The sequence below is a fragment of the Mixophyes fleayi genome, chromosome 1 (genome assembly GCF_038048845.1).
Source record: "Mixophyes fleayi isolate aMixFle1 chromosome 1, aMixFle1.hap1, whole genome shotgun sequence".
Lineage (NCBI taxonomy): Eukaryota > Metazoa > Chordata > Amphibia > Anura > Limnodynastidae > Mixophyes > Mixophyes fleayi.
The window spans coordinates 340,810,687-340,828,272 of record NC_134402.1 but is presented as its reverse complement, the minus strand read 5'-3'; the positions used below and the strand labels follow the sequence as shown (position 1 = coordinate 340,828,272).

The 17,586-nt window shown below is 43.6% G+C and overlaps 1 protein-coding gene across 1 annotated transcript in view; it reads right to left on the bottom strand.

Annotated features, from left to right (window-relative positions):
• CDC45 (cell division cycle 45) overlaps positions 1 to 17,586 on the bottom strand; it is a 48,749-nt gene that overhangs the window by 21,545 nt on the left and 9,618 nt on the right. The window contains exons 4-9 of the mRNA XM_075216402.1: positions 17,376 to 17,513; positions 17,139 to 17,282; positions 16,903 to 16,961; positions 16,479 to 16,527; positions 6,049 to 6,110; positions 132 to 182 (exon numbers count right to left, since the gene is read on the bottom strand). Of these exons, the coding sequence (XP_075072503.1) occupies positions 132 to 182; positions 6,049 to 6,110; positions 16,479 to 16,527; positions 16,903 to 16,961; positions 17,139 to 17,282; positions 17,376 to 17,513 (503 nt within the window). The remainder of the gene's footprint in view (positions 1 to 131; positions 183 to 6,048; positions 6,111 to 16,478; positions 16,528 to 16,902; positions 16,962 to 17,138; positions 17,283 to 17,375; positions 17,514 to 17,586) is intronic.

Genomic DNA, 17,586 nt, shown 5'->3' with positions numbered 1-17,586 from the left:
AGCTCACCCTGACGCAATATCCACTGAGGCAGATGACAGTCCAATTTTTTTTTTTTTTTTACCAAATGAAAGTCACTTACTAAGAAACATATATTGAGAGATATCAATGTATAACAAAATAAAATACTTACTGAGTGATTCTGTCTTGAACCCACTGATCTGTCAGACCAACGATAGCCCACCTATTAACACATAAAACACACGATAACCTTTTACCAACAGATGTGGAGCACACAGCATGTGCTGGCTTATGAAAGAGGGGAGAAGAGCGATATAAAAAAAAAAAAAAAAAAAAAAACCACCACAAAAATACAAAACAAAAAAAACCCACAAAAAAAAAAACATAACAACAACAACTAGAAATGACACAGAACACACACATGCAGTAACGCCAGACACGCAAAATAATACAACTGAACTCAAACTTTTGTTGCTTAACTAATATACCATCCCCCTGAAAGAAGCATTATACAATCTAACTATAAATCCTGTGAGCCTCAGTCCTATCTGTATGACTAGCAATTTGAACACTTGTTTGCTTGCAAATCCCATCACAAACTCTTATCTGACCTGATTAAGCTATAGAGTTGGCTGGATGAAAGCTTTCTGGTAATCTGGAGTGCGATCCCTTAAATCTACTAACACACACATTTGATGAAGGACGATGCCGTGAGGCTGCTGGTGCAAACAGGTGCGCTTTGCAGAGCTCCGTGACTGGCCTGCAGTCCTGCACAATTATTCAAGGCAATAAACCACAAAAAGCCTCAAAACTAGATGCACTTACTACATACGTCTATGGGGAGACGTATGTGGGGTAGACGTGTGTGATTTCTTAACGATGTGGGATTTTCTCACAAAGTGGACGAAAATGCACAGTTAGACAACACAGTTGGACAAACATTGGACTACATTTGACTTGATTTTACATCCAGCAACAAGCTACATCTGCCACAGCCTATCTATATGGAACACTGCAAAGAGGCAATTCTTTAAAATCCTCTTCGTTTTTGCTTTTACTCCTTTTATCACAATGTTTAACAAATTGCTTTTCTTACTCTCTTTTCACCGCATGATCTTTAGAACTGTGTCATCTTTCACCCCTCCACCAACACACAAATTTGTTCATATTGCACCTGCATTACTCCACTCACCTCTAGTTAACACCAATGAACTGTTATCCTATTTATTATCTCTAACAAGTACAGCCTCCACCTGTCGCCAGAAAATAAAAAAAGTCACACATCTTACAATCCCCTTGCATATCTTTCTCTCACTCTGCTTCTATTAGCTGGTGATATATCACCTAATCCAGGTCCCCCACACTCCTCACACACACACACACACACACACACACACACACACACACACACACACACACACACACATCAGAACACTACCGTTCTATAGTAAACCTCAAACACATCACCTGTCTCCCCTCTCTTCCAAAGTCCTTTAAATGTGCCCTTTGGAATGCACGCTCTGTTTGTAACAAACTTACCTCCATTCATGATCTCTTCCTCTCAAAAAACCTCAACCTTCTGGCAACAACAGAAACATGGCTCATGCAATCAGACACTGCCTCACCTGCAGCACTTTCACATGGTGGCCTCCATCTCACCCACACCTCCAGACCTGAAGACAGACAAGGAGGTGGGGTTGGACTACTTCTCTCCCCACAGTGCACATTCACAGTTCTACCAAATGTCCCATCACTCACGTTCACGTCTTTTGAAGTACATGCTATTCGCATTTTTAATCCATTCTCTCTACGTGTTGCGGTGATCTATCGTCCCCCTGGAGCACACCAACAATTTATTGAGGATTTCTCTGCATGGCTCCCTCACTTCTTATCTTCAGACATCCCCACCATCATCATCATGGGTGACTTCAACATCCCCATTGATAACCCACCTTCCAAAGCTGCTTCCAAACTACTCTCTCTAACCTCCTCACTTGAACTCTCCCAGTGGATTGAATCATCTACTCATAAGGATGGCCACTGCCTTGATCTTGTTTTCTCTAGACTATGCTCAGTTTCTAATTTTCTTAACACACCCTTCCCCCTCTCGGATCACCACCTTATCAGCTACACTCTCAGCCCCACTGCTCTAACCTCTCTACTGTCTAACTCTACCAAGCCTCCTCAGACTCGCAGAAATCTTAATTCAATTAATCTTCAACAATTTTCCACCTCTCTTCAACACCTTCTCTCCCCCATCACTACATTCTCGTCCCCTGAGATGGCGGTACCTCATTTTCACCTAACCTTAGCAACAGCCCTTGATCAAGTGGCTTCAGCGACACTACATACTACACGTCGACTTCGATGTAAACCGTGGCACACCAAAGCAACACGAAATCTTCAAAAACTGTCCCGTAAAGCAGAACGTCACTGGCGTAAATCTCGAAGCTCTAATGACTTCTTCACATATACTTCTGTCTACCACTCCTATCGAAATGCTCTGGACACTGCAAAACAAACAAACATACTTCCCATCTCTTATCTATGCTCAGGCTTCTAACCCCAAACGCCTTTTCAATACATTTAAACATCTTCTCAATCCTCCCACCCCGAACCCTCCATCTACTATCAGTGCTCAGGATCTTGCTTCCTACTTCAAGGACAAGATTAATAAGATCAGACTAGAAATGGTATCCTCTTCCTCGACAAGCAATCAGCTCAATTCCTTCCCACTACCCTCCGACACCCTCTCTTCATTTGACCCCACAAATGGAGAAGATTTTTACTCTCTTCTTATCTTCCTACTCTACCTCCTGTCCTATTCCCTCGCAAATTGGTAGATCCCCGTCTCCTGTGCTCATTTCACCTCTAACTCAAATCTGTAATCTCTCACTCTCTACTGGCATTTTTCCATCACTATACAAGCATGCAGCGATAACTCATATTCTAAAAAAACAAAACTCCGACCCAAACTCTCTCTCAAACTACCATCCCATCTCTCAGCTCCCTTGCCCCTCCAAGCTTCTAGAGAGACTTGCCTACACTCGCCTCACACGCTTTCTTTCCGCAAACAACCTATTGGATCCTCTTCAGTCTGGCTTTCGTTCTCAACACGCCACAGAGACTGCGCTGACCAAGGTTGTCAATGATCTGATCACTGCTAAAACTGAACGCCATTACTCTCTCCTAATTCTCCTGGATCTCTCGGCTGCATTTGACACCGTTGACCACTCTCTTCTCATACAAACGCTGCAATCCCTAGGTCTTCAAGACACTGTTCTATCCTGGTTCTCATCTTACCTCTCTAATCGCTCTTTCACTGTTAATTTCTCTGGAGCCACCTCTGCTCCGCTTCCCCTATCAGTTAGAGTACCACAAGGCTCAGTGCTAGGTCCTCTGCTGTTCTCTATCTATACCGCTTCTCTTGGAAATCTAATAAGTTCTTTTGGCTTTCAGTATCATCTCTATGCGGATAATACCCAAATCTATCTATCTATCCTCTCCTGGTCTCTCGACATCTGTGTTGTCCCGCGTAACTGACTGTCTTTCTGCTATATCATCTTGGATGTCCCCTCGCCAACTCAAACTTAATCTTTCTAAAACAGAGTTAATAATATTCCCACCCACCAACAAGAGCATACCTGACATTTCTATCTGTTGATAACATGACCATAAATCCCACCCCACAAGCTCGCTGCCTAGGTGTAATCCTTGATTCACACCTATCCTTTGTTCCCCACATTAACTCTATATCTAAATCATGCTACATACATCTAAAGAACATTTCCAGAATCCGCACATATCTCACGCAAGACACTGCTAAAACCTTAATTCATACACTTATCTCCCGCATTGACTATTGCAATTCCCTCCTGACTGGTCTTCCCAAAAACAGACTCAAACCCCTACAATCTATTTTGCATGCTGCGACAAGACTGATTTTCCTTGCAAATCGCTGTTCCTTTGTTGAATCACTCTGTATGTCTCTACACTGGCTGCCTGTCTTCTACCGAATCCAATATAAAATACTTTTACTAACCTACAAGGCCATCAACAAAGCTGCACCAACATACATCTCCTCTCTGGTCTAAAAAATATCTCCCAACTCGGCAACTCCGTTCTGCAAAAGATCTGCGTCTCTCATCCACCCTAATTACATCCTCCCATTCCCGGTTACAGGACTTTTTTCGGGCTGCACCCACTCTATGGAACTCTCTCCCTTGCACAGTAAGACTCTCCTCTGGTCTACAAACTTTCAAGCGTTCTCTGAAAACCCACCTCTTCAGGCAAGCTTATAATATTCCTCAACCACCCTCTTAACCTCACTACCTTTAGCCTGTTACTGCCTGTTACACAATTTCACACAAGACAACTACCCCCTGACCAACATTGTTGTGTGACAGGATCATTTAGCTTATGAGTCACTTTTACCTTTGCAGTTTGGCTGGGCCAAGATGCAAAATGTATACTTAACCTCATGTGTCAATCTCCCATTGTCCCATAGATTGTAAGCTTGCGAGCAGGGCCTTCTCACCTCTTTGTCTGTTTTACCCAGTTTGTTTATTAGTTTAGCATGTTTGTCCCCAATTGTAAAGCGCTACGGAATATGTTGGCGCTATATAAATAAATGATGATGAAAAAGGACTTAAAACTAGGAGCAAAGCTACTTCTAAATCAATCTAATAATAAAATAAAATAAATTTCCAACAGCAGATCTACCCTCACAGAATAGACCATGTGCTATTCAGTCTTATGTTGACAGGGGTTAATGTTCAGAAACTCTGAAAAAATGAGTCTACAAGGAGGATATCTGAACAGGTTATCGAGGATGTGGATGGATAAGATGTATGCCCTAGAAAATCAGCTGGGAACGAATATCAAATTAGTAGGGCTTCGTGTAAAACAAAAAAACAAAAGGGAGGTAATAAAGAGGTGTCAGCTCATTTATAGAGATGTGGCTCAAACATCTTTGGTGCCCAAAGTTTTTTCTCGAATGCCATACAAAGAAAGATCCCATAGTATACCTACCCAATTGCCTATCAAGCAGCACCCCACGAAATATAATTATAAAAGTTCCCCAACTGAAAAGCTGGCAATCCTGGCTCATTGCCATGTAATGGCAACCAAGTCTTCGTATGCCACAATTTCTCCTTGGAAACTCAGAAAGCAAGGAAACATTTCAACAAAGCAAAACACGTCTCCAGAACATAAAACATGCTAAACTGTTCCCAGCTAGATAGAGTCAAATACTCTTCCATCTGCCACAGTGGACAGAATCATTACCATGTCCTGTGCAAGCACTCTAGTGAAGAAACTTATCCTATTGGCTTTAAAAGCTGCTGATCAGGCAGTACTGGAGCTTTAGAGTCCTACAAATCTGTTATTTGAGGCAAAACTCTACATGTGTTCCAACTTGGAACACTTGTTTGGGGAATAAATATATATTTGTGATAAAGTCAATGGATTAGTGTGTTAGCAGGTATGTTTTAATTTAGTTCCTAACCTACTTGCTTTAAAACTCTAGGAAAATGTGTATTGTTGTTTAATCTGCTAAAGGGCTATAGGCCTGTTGAAAAGCCAGAAGAGGGTCCTGGGGTTATGAATGGAGAGTGAGGGTAGGCTCCATCCATTAGGCCCAGTAAACAGGTCTTCTGATTACCAGCAGAATCACTGGTAACTTGGAAGCCACAAGGCAACTCATTTAGTCTCACTGCCTAGGGACAGGGGCTGTAGAGTCTCTGAGAGAAAGCCCGATATCTGCCTGTAAGCTACTATGCTAAAACCTTATTTTTGTCTTAGTGTGTTAGTTAGGAGTGACCAGTGTTTAGTTAGAGCCGGATGGCAAGGTGTTTATTTTGGAGTTTTTTTACTAAATAAAACTGGCTGAGACTTGGTATAGCAGCAGAGATATTTCACACATCTATCCCAGGAGATGGTACTGGGACCACCTACCTAGTCACAATACATACACACACTCTTATACTGTGGTTTTCATTTTCACAAACTAAATAATAAGAAAAGTAATGTGCAGTAATTTACTTGAATAAAATATTCTCAGCTGTCCACAGTAAAGTTTACTAACTTACCACAACATGTCATTGGAATCTTTAGACATGATCCAGGCCAACTCAAACATCATCATTGCAGCCTACAGAGATGGAAAAAAAAAAAAAATTGAATGCGGGAAGATCAATCCTGATCATCACTAAAACGGTTTGTGATTTGATGGCTGCATGCTTTACTACACAATTTCTATCATCAAATCCTCTTCAGTCAGATTTGTAATGGTCACAGAGTAGTTTTCATTGGTCAGTTTTTGTCCAACACTGGCATACATGGGTTGTCTGTGTAAATTGCCAAATTTTTCATCCTGCCCAAACGATTCAGGTCTCAGTTGGACAGGCTTGTTGCTGTTTGGTCATATGCACCACAATAGTAATTTTAAACAAATAAGATAGCCAACCTGTTCATTTTTGTGACAAAAGAAAAATGTAACATTGTATTTACCACAGCTACAATACTGTTTGTTTCCTAACTATACACACACACACACACACTTCCTTTTAATGCTAGTAAATTAAATGTAAATACGTGTGAGGTACGTTTTTACCGGCATTAATCAGATCACTGAAGGCTTACTAATGTTTAAAAGGGGTGAACTCAAAATAAAAATGGATAATGTAGCATTCCGAAAAATGCTACTGCAGCACAAGTAAATATGACAATGTTTTTTAGCGTCACACCCATATGCCTTTTACAAAGGTTAAAAATGTTTGCAAAAACACATTTGTTTATATTTCTTGTTTTTAACTTACATGTGATAGCTATCTGTATTACTGTTTAGCAAGGCCTTTCTAATCTAGGAAATGCTAGTGGCTGTCATATGTCACTTGTTTTGCAGACAGACAGGATATTTTTTTTACATACAAAAAAATACATTAAGTAAAACAAAATAAAAAAACCCATCTCTTCATTTCTCTTGCTCCGTAATCACATGATACCCCTCTATTTATAACCAACAGCTTGAGCCATGGCACTTGGTGCTGGAGGGCTCAATTCATTCATAATGTTGTACTAGAGCTCTGGGAGGAGGTTTGTTCAGAAGAGGACAACTAACATACAGGCATGCCCATAAACATTAGGGAATTTGTTTGCATTAATTTCCTTTCCTTGAAATACTCCATGGCAGCCCTCACAATGGACTAATACCCTACTCGGCTGAGTTGTAGACAGGGAAAATTTTCGCCACCTGAAGGGTATATAATGTGGCTGCTCCTCCATTTTTGTGTCTTTAGTAACTTTCCAAGCGATCCTTCAACGTCACTATAGAACATGGGTGGGAAACATAGGGCTGCCATGGAGTATTTCAAGGACAAGAAATTAATGAGTATAATTCTCTAATTTTCCTTTTCCTACTCCATGGCAGCCCTCACAATGGGATATACCAAAGCAGTAAAGAATAGTAGGGTGGGCAATAAATAGTCAACACAGACAACACCCAAAAGAACATTTATTTAAGCAGTTTGAGAACTTTCCTTCTAAACTGTGCATCAGCAGAGGCCGATACACCCAGTAAATAATGTTCAGTAAAGGTATGCATTGGCAACCACCTGGCTGCCTTGAATATGTCTGTCGCTGATGTCTGGACCCTGTGCACCCAGGAGGTAGCCACCGCCCTCGTTGAGCACGCCTTCAGCAGATCCGGCACTTTACATCTGTTCCCCTGTAAGCCTGTGCAATTACTTCTTTGATCCACCTTGCCATGTGGGTTTAGAAGGAGCACATCCTCTGCGAGACCCCTCCGGAAGTACAAATAGTTGCTTTGTCCGAGACTCTGTGTTCTAGCCTCTATCTATATTAACCACAACCAGAGTATAAATCTCCTTTTCTTCACCTTTGATAGATAACCTGGGTTAGTTCTTAAAACCACTTTGTCCGTATAAATGAGAAAGGGCTATTCACACAATAGATCATGTATGTCTCCTAGAAGATATACATGCTGAGGAAGCGTCCCGAGGTAATTGCCACCAGAAATAGTACTTTTACAGTGAGCCACTTGAGATAAATGCTCTGTAATGGTTCGAATGGACCTTCAGTTAAAACATCCAGAACTTTATTAAGGTCCCAGGAGGCTAGGAACAGTTTTATTTTTGGCCGCAGCCTCTTCACTGCTTGGCAGAACTGAACAATAAGCTTTCGTGATGCCAGCTTGGTATCAAGCAGAATGCCAAGAGCAGATATCTGTACCTTCAATGTGTAGGGAGCTAGTCCTTTAGAAAAGCCACCTCTTTCAGGAACTCTAAGACCACCGGAACACTGGCTCTCATGGGATTACTTGTCCAGTCTTTTGCCCAGAAAATTAACCTTTCCTAGATCCTGTAGTAAATTGTAGACAAGATTTTTTTCCTTGCTTGAACCAATATAGCTACCACTTCGTCCGAAACACCTTGAAGTCTTAAGAGCAACCGCCTAATCGCCAGGCCATCAAATGAAGGGAGTCTGGGTCCGAATGTAGAACTGGGCCCTCATATTGGATATCCGGTCTGTTTGGCAATGGCCATGGTTGCCCCTGCAGCATTCTCCTTACTACAGGGAACCAGGGTTGACGAGGCCAACATGGGAGGACTGCTATCACCTCTGCCTCTTCCTTCTTTATCTTCATCAGTAGCAAGGATGATTGGGAAAGGAGGGAACATGTACCCTAGATTGAAATCCCATACTATCGAAAGGGCGTCTATCCCGAGAGTCCCGCTTAGGTAGTCCACCGGGACATTGTCCTTGCCTGCAACATGGAGGGCGGAGAGCGATTTCAGGTTCCTTTCTGCCCACTACGTTGGGGTGGTCACTTCTGTTGTCATTGGTCTGCTTTTGGTACTGCCTTGTTTATTTATATAGGCCACTACCGTTTTGTTGTCAGAGAATATTCTCAGATGCTTGTACTGTAGACAGGCCTGAAAGCTCCTGACCGCATGTATGACTGCCCTCATTTTCAGGATAGTCCCCTAAAGAGGTCTCTCTTCCCCAGGCCATGAAACTGGCATCCGCCGTGACAACTGTCCACTCTGGCTCTGAGAGAGCCACACCCTGATCTCTTAGGCCCGGATGCTGCCACCAATTGAGGGATCGTGCTGCCTTCTTTGGAAGGTTGAGCATAAAATCTAGTGATCCTACAGTCTAATCCCATTTGGCATTAAGACTTGATTGAAGACTCATGTGCTATCTTGCCCACGGAAGAATGCCTATAGTCGAGGGGAACATTCCCAGAAGACGGAGACAGTTTTGTGCTGAAACTCATGTTCGAGTTTGAATCTGACGTACCAGAGACTGAATTTTGACCAGTCTTTCCTTTGAGAGGGACACTTTGTCCTGCTCTGTATTTATTTGTACCCCTAGAAACAGGAGTTGCCGTGAGGGTACCAGATGACTTGATTTATTGATCAGCCAGCCGTGGTGTTGTAGAAAGAGAACTACCTGAGCTGTAGCCTCTTGGGCCAACTTCTGTGACTTTGCTGTGACCAGAATGTTGTCCAGGTACGGCCATAAAGCTACATCTCGCTCTCAGAGTGCTGGTATCCGAATTATCAGGACCTTTGTAAAGGTTCTTGGGGACGTGGCAAGGCCGAATGGGAGGCAAGTAAACTGAAAGTGCTTTCCCTATATACAGAATCTTAGAAATTTCTGGTGTTGGGTTGTGATGAGGATTTGAACATATGCATCTTTCAGACATATTATGGTCAAGAAGTCTCCTTTCTCTATCCCTTTGAGGATGGAATTGATCCCATACGGAAACGCCTTGCTCGTACAAAACGATTGAAGGAGTGTAAGTCCAAGACAGTCCTGAAGTTCCCCGATGCCTGTTGAACCAGAAACAGCTTTGAATCCCATGCCTTCCTGGCCTGCCAGGACGGACACAATAGCTTCTACCAGACTTCTAAGGCGGTCTCTTAGGGCTTATTGCTCTATAAAAGATGTGTTCCATGATTGGATAAATCTGTTTCCTTGTGGAAAGGTGTGAAATTCTATGGTGTAGTCCCTGACCACTATGTCTTGGACCTACCAATCTTTGGTGGTCGGTTTCCAAATCTCCGCAAAATGTGCAATCCTGCCAGCCGACAGGAACCAGTGGAGACTGGATCTGACTACAGTCATTGGGTTTTCTGCTGTCCTTGTTTGCCTCTTCTTGTTTTAAAGGGGTCGTGTTCGGCTATCTGAAATACTGTCTTCCAGGTCTATATGCACGAGCTTCTCTAAATTGTTGTCTAGATGAACTATTAGGGAAAAGTGGTCTCCTGCTGTATCGGGCTAGGCGGTTAGTCGTACCACTTGCTAGCCTTTACATCATTATTATCCAGCTTCTCACCAGAAAATTACCATGAAATGGAGGAGTTACCAGAAAGCTTTTTGATTGCCTGCCATCCATGGACGTAGCCAAAGAGCTCTTCTTGCTATCATCGTCAAAGACATGCTCCTGGAAGAAAAGGCAAGAGAATCTAAAGAAGCGTCACACAAAAAAAATAAAAAAAAATAATCAATGCTCTTTTGCATAATTTCTAGGGATTTTAACAGATACAATCTGCTGATTTTGTCCTCAATATCCGTATGCAAGGTGCTGGTCCAGTCTGATGGTTCTGGATACTGAGGCCATAGCTACCCCAGATTTCAGTGTGATCCCAGAGATGTGTAATCTTTTGAAAGAGCTTTCCATTCTCCTTTCCATGATGTCTCTCAATGAACCTCCATCATCCAAAGGGAGAGTGGTTCTTGCCAACAGACCAGCTATAGCTGAATTCACTTTAGGCACAGAGCACCATTTTAATACATCCTCATCTTGAAAGGGATACATCTTGCTTAACCTTTTCATATTAGGGTAACTTTTATCCAAGGTATGCCATTCTTTACAAATGATTCCTTTATAACCTTATGGGTATGGAACACCCTAGATTTCACTTGATGACCTAGAAACAGTGCATCCTGCGATCTAGCGGGGGTTGGTACATCTTCAATACCCAACGACTTATTTATGCATTTCAGGATAACATTTGCTGTGTCCAGATTAAAAGTCCTAGGATCTTTCTCAATTTTACCCTCACTATCAGATACAGAGTCTACATCCCATAACAAGCTGAGGGACTCAGTGGATGGGCCTGGTAATTCATCCGCAATGTCCTCCTCTCTTGGGGCTCTACCCCTCTTTGTCCCCTGTTCTTGGAGCAGAATATCCTACATTGCTCTCATCATCCATGAGAAGAATTGTTTAAATTGCTCTGGAGGTTGGGGATCTTCCACAGTTTTAGGGGCACATGACACACAAAGTCCCAACGTAATCTTTAGGTAACGTGACATCACAGGCTGTACAGACACGTTTGTTAGCCTTGCTTGATCTTTTTCCTTGTACAGGTTCCAAAGGGGTACTGTACAAAACAAATCCAAGAAAATACTAAAGTACCTAACCGCATAAAGCAAATTCAAATAAACACCCCTACTAAGGGCTTACCTTGGGGTGTCCTTTAGCTTTTTTGGGGTGGGCTCCTGGTCCATCTGTGCAGGTATATCCTTTCTGGAGTCCTGAGGTATGCATGTAGCTGAAGAAAACTATTTTTTCCTGTCTACAACTCAGTTGAGTAGGGTATTAACCCATTATGAGGGCTGCCAGGAGTAGGAAAAGAGGATTTATGTACTTACGTTAAATCCGTTTCTCTGATTCCGTCTGGGGGACACTGCTTACCATGGGTTGTGGAGGGGAGCTTGGGAGTTGGCACCTAACTAGTTAAACTTTAGTACTGCTGGCAGACCCCTCGCCTCTACAATCCCCCTGCCTCTTCCTGTCCAGTTAGTTTTAAAAAGCCCCAGGATAAAAAAGGGCAGTCAAACAAGAGCACACAGAAGAAAAACAGAAGGGAGGGATCGCAGTGTCCCCCAGACGGAATCAGAGAAACAGATTTAACGTAAGTACATAAATCCTCTTTTCTCTTTCATCCGGTCTGGGGGACACTGCTTACCATGGGGACGTTCTAAAGCAGCCCCCTAAGGGTGGGACTACTCTGAAAATCCCGCTCGTAAAGCACTACGAGCGAAATCTGCATCAGCTGATGCAAAGACATTAAAATTTTGTAAAGGTGTGGACAGAGGACCAAGTGGCTGCCCTGCAAAGCTGGTCTGCAGAAGCTCCATTCCTTGCTGCCCACGAAGCCCCTACCGATCTGGTGGAATGGGCTGTAAGTCTCTCCGGCACAGGACGGTTAGCCTTTATATATGCTTGTCTCATGGTAGACGTAATCCATCTTGCGATGGATTGTTTTGAGGCTGGCCAGCCTCTCTTATTAGCGTCATAAAAAGACAAACAGAGAGTCAGTACGTCTAATCTGGGAAGTTCTTTTGACATATATGTGGAGAGCCCTAACAACATCTAACTTATCCATAGATTGTTTATCTGAATGAGAAGCAGATGAAAAAACCGGAACTACAATTTCCTGGTTAAGATGGAAAACCGACACTACTTTGGGGACAAAGGAAAGAAGGGTCCTTAACACCGCTCTGTCCTCGTGGAAAAAAAAATAAGGTTTTCTACAGGGACAAGGCTCCTAATTCAGAAACCCTACGAGCTGATGCGATTGCCAAAAGAAAGAGGACCTTCCAGGTCAACCATTATAAATCTGTCTCCCTCAAGGGCTCAAATGGAGGCCCCTTGAGCATATCCAGTACCATGTTGAGATCCCACGGAGCTGTAGGAGGTACATAAGGAGGCAGAATGTGCAAGACTCCTTGAAAAAAAGTTCTAATATCTGGCAAATCAGCCAATTTCATATGAAAAAATACTGAAAGTGCCGATACATGTACCTTTAGGAAACCTAATCTGAGACCTGCTTCCAGGCCCTTTTGAAGAAAAGCTAACAAGCGAGGAATATGAAAAGCGGACGAATTGCATGTCCTGTTTTCGCACCACCTAATGTAGATCTTCCAAATCCTGTGATAGATGCGAGATGAAACAGGTTTCCTAGCTAACATCAAAGTGTTAACTACGCTGGAAGAAAAACCTCTAGACCTCCAGAGGCTGGCTTCAACAGCCATGCCGTTAAACTGAGCTGAGGTAAACTCTGGTGCTGGAATGGACCCTGCAGAAGAAGGTCGTCTCGATGCGGAAGATGGACCCCTGGTCCTTCCGCCATTGACAATATGTCTGCGTACCACACTCGACGCGGCCAAGAGGGAGCAACTAGAATTACTGGCAGACCGCCCTGCCTTACTCGTTTGAGGACGCGAGGAAGCATGGGAATTGGAGGAAACAGGTATCCCATCCTGAACTCCCATGACATCGTCATGACATCCACTGCCCCCGCTAGGGGGTCTCTTGCCCTTGCGCAAAACCTTGGAACCTTCTTGTTGTGTCTGGAGGCCATGAGATCTATGTCCGGAAGACCCCACTTCCGAACCAGAGACTGGAAGACTTCCGGGTGGAGTGACCACTCTCCCGACATCATCTGGATTCGGCTTAGATAGTCCGCCTTCCAGTTTTCTATTCCTGGAATGAAAACTGCAGATATTGCCGGAACGTTTAGCTCTGCCCAAACCAATATTTGAGCTGCAATATCCATGGCAGCTGCACTCCTGGTTCCTCCCTGCCTGTTGACATATGCCACAGCCGTGGCATTGTCGGACTGAATTCTGACCGGGCTGCCCCGAAGAAGGGACTGTGCTCCCTTGAGGGCCAAGAGAATGGCCTTCAATTCTAATACATTTATAGATACAGCTGATTCCTGAACCGACCAGCGTTCCTGAAGTCGGAGGTGCAAGATTACCACCCCCCAACCTTTCAGGCTGGCGTCTGTCGTGGCTATGATCCACAACCATGGAGCGAAGGATCTGCCCACTTTCAGATGATCCTGAACCAGCCACCACTGAAGAGATTCTCTCACCCTCGGGGATAGGGAGATCTTCTGAAGTTCCAGGTGTAGGTGTGATCCTGACCACTTCGACAGTAGATCCCACTGGAAACATCAAGAATGGGCCCGACCAAAGGGAATGGTCTCGAAGGAGGCCACCATCTTTCCGAGTAGCCTCATGCATAAATGCATTGAGGGGCTTGGGGTAGACAAAACCTGAGTAGTTACAGTCTGAATAGAGCTGATCTTCTCTACTGGGAGAAACACTCTTTGTTTGCTGGTGTCCATGATGAGTCCCAGGAAAACCATGCGCTGACACGGAACCATCTGGGATTTCCCTGAATTTATCAGCCAACCGTGGCCCTCGAGAACCGCTCGGGTGAGGGCTAAATGATGTAGACGACAATTCTCTGAGGAAGCCTTGATGAGTAGGTCGTCCAAATAAGGAACGACCTGAACTCCCTGCAGGTGAAGACATGCTGCCATTATTGACATAATTTTCGTGAAGACCCTTGGCGCAGTTGAGAGGCCGAAGGGGAGGGCCCGAAACTGGTAGTGGTCCCACCGAGAATCTGAGAAGAGACTGATGGTGGATCCAAATGGGAACGTGGAGGTATTCGTCCTTTATATCTATGGACGCCATATACTGGTCCTTTTCTAGTCCGTTTATTACTGACCTCAGAGATTCCATCCGAAATCTGTCCACCCTTAAGTGAACATTGAGGCCCTTTAAGTTTAGGATGGGACGAAAGGAGCAGTCCGGCTTCTTGACTAGGAACAGGTTGGAATAGAACCCCCGACCTTTCTGGCAATCTGCAGATGACCTTCTAAAGCAGAAGAGAAGCGACACAATCCTGTATAGCCTGTCTTCTTAATGGATCCCGGGGTAGCGGGGTCTGGAAGTAACGCTGCGGGGCCTGGCCCAACAGGTCTATCCTGTAGCCTTCTGAAATAATTTCCCGGATCCAAGGATCTTGGGAAGACTCTGCCCACTGTTCCCAAAACAGAGACAGACGTCCCCCCACTGGTGCCCCCTGTGGTACAGGGTGGTCGTCAGGACGCAGGCTTCTCCTGGGTCTTGGAGGCCTGGGGCTTAGATGCAAACGAGGATCTCCCCCTAGTGGAGGAGCCTCGAGAATTAGATTGTTTGCCTCTAAAGGACTGTCCCGTATGAGAGGAGGTCCCCCGAAAGGGCTGACGGAAAGAGCTGCCCCGTGGGTTGCGGCTCCTATACGAATATACTGGCAAGGAAGTGCTTTTGCCCCCCGTTGCCTGTGAAATAAGGGTATCTAATTCCGGGCCAAACAAACCTGCTGCAGAGAATGGAATAGATTCAACGGACATTTTTGATTCCGCATCACCCTCCCAGGATTTCAGCCATAGCGTTCTTCTTGCAGAAAAAGAGGCCGCCTGAACAGAAGAGGAAACCGCCGCTGAGTTCTGGGCTGCCTCATAAAGGTACCCCGAAACCTCCTTCAAATGCAGGGCCAGGGGAAGAAGTTCTGAGTCCTGTAAGGCGCTCATCTGGCAGAGGAATGCCTGCGCTGTCCTGCTGTGAGTGTGTTCTCTATAGTAGAACACACTCCAGCGCTGCCACTGCTGAAGAAAAAAAAGATAGAAAACTCAAATAAAATAAAGTAAATCCATTAAATTTACCCTAAGCACTAAAACACTACCCCAACTCCAGGGCACCTAAAAAAAACTGGACAGGAAGAGGCAGGGGGATTGTAGAGGGGAGGGGGTCTGCCAGCAGTACTAAATTTAACTAGTTAGGTGCCAACTCCCAAGCTCCCCTCCACAACCCATGGTAAGCAGTGTCCCCCAGAACGGATGAAAGAGAAAAGCCTTTAATACCAACATACATGCACAGTTGTTATCCATTCATGCATATATATGGATATACAACTATCCATAATTTTGCATACACCCACACTACATACTGTGTGATTATACATATTATACATCAATGTGCATAGCTGTAATAGTTATATACCTCTAGAATCCATCACGATGATTATACTATCATTGCCCCCTACTGCTTACTGCTAGCAGTGCTCCCACATTGAAGTATACAGGACCACAGTACTGTTCCTATACTGAACAGTACAAAGACAGGTAACTGTCCAGCATAACTGTCTTGTACATATTATATTTCACTGTTCAGGTCATTCACTAACTCAGGAGAGGGAGTTACACTGCGACAGCAGAGATATATCAGGTTAAATAGCTGTAGTCCAATTCTCACATATATTTCCAAGTTCCCAAATACAGACAGGAATGTCGATGCTCACATTTGCTTGGAGGTGCAAGCAGGACAGCCCTGATTTTTATGGATAAAATGGTTTGTGGCTTAGGAGGCATTAATTTGGGGCCCTCCTGAAACAGTTCTCCTATTAATGTATTGGGTGTGGGACACTGTTGTTGTATAAACAGTGCTGAACGCAAGAGAAACTTTTGCAACAACAATTTCAATGGAGATACCCTTGTCAATTGGCATTTTGTGTACCCAGCAGTGTGTTCGTATTGTACTGCTAGATAGTTTACTTAGCCTTTGTGAAGAAATACAGAAGACATAATGCAGGGACCATTTTCACATTACCTTCATAAGACAGGCAGGTAACACATGCATTACTCACAGATGTTCCGTGGTATTCATACTGCTCATAGTCAAAGAGGATCTCTCTCCTGTAGGGGGAAAGGGCACTGTAAGTCTCCAGTTGTACAAAACATTAAGAAGACCTAACGTTTAATAGAGATAAATGTAAATATTTGGGATACTGACATTTACTAGCTCTGCACAATGAAAATATGGGTTCTTGGTGGGATTGGAGGCATAATACTATGCAAAGCCTCAAGAAAATAGTTCTTAATCACTAAACTGCTGGATCCACCACTGACTGTGGTGTCCTGTCCATGTACTTATTACAAGTCTTACCAGCAACATCCATTTTACCACGAAGACAATAAGTGTTTTATTTGAGTGTGTGAACTAACTTCTTATTGATACCCATATTACCAGTTATGCACTGTGAGAGGTGATGTATTCAGGGAGGGGTTTACCTGCGACCTTCCCACTCTCTTCTCTGACGTCGTCTCTCGATCCTTCTTTCCACAGCTCCCTTGAAAAGAAGAAAATTAATAGCCATACCAGATATAATAATAATAATAAACATTAAAATAGCAGACACAACAAAGAGTATTTCAGATTATTTCACTGACAGAAAATGGGTGAGTGTTGACGTATAAATCACTGTTAACCAATGGATAAGCACATGTTCATACTGATTGTATTTTACCTCATCAAAACGCCTCCTCTTTCCTGAAGGCTCAGAGCCATCACTTTCATGTCCTGAGTCATCTTCATCCTCTTCATCATCGCGGAAAATGTCATCGTAAGGAGGGATTTCCAGGTCATCATCTTGTTTAATGAGCAACTTTATCTTTGAAATATAAGGAAGGTCATCTTTATTGTTTTGCTTATTGTCATTACAGAACATTTTCTTCATAAGTCAGCCCCAGCCCCCCCGATATACCTGGCTGTCATTGTACACGTTCACTACATCTATTGGTCTGTGGGTGTCACATATGAAGAAGATGGTCTCTTCCTGTGGCTGCAGAGTCTCCAGGAGATCAACATTTGCCCCGCAATTTACAAGAACAAAGTAACGAAACTATGTAGAAAACAAAACAAATATTATACTCTGCAAATCCTTTATTTTCTAAAATCACATTACACAACTTCAG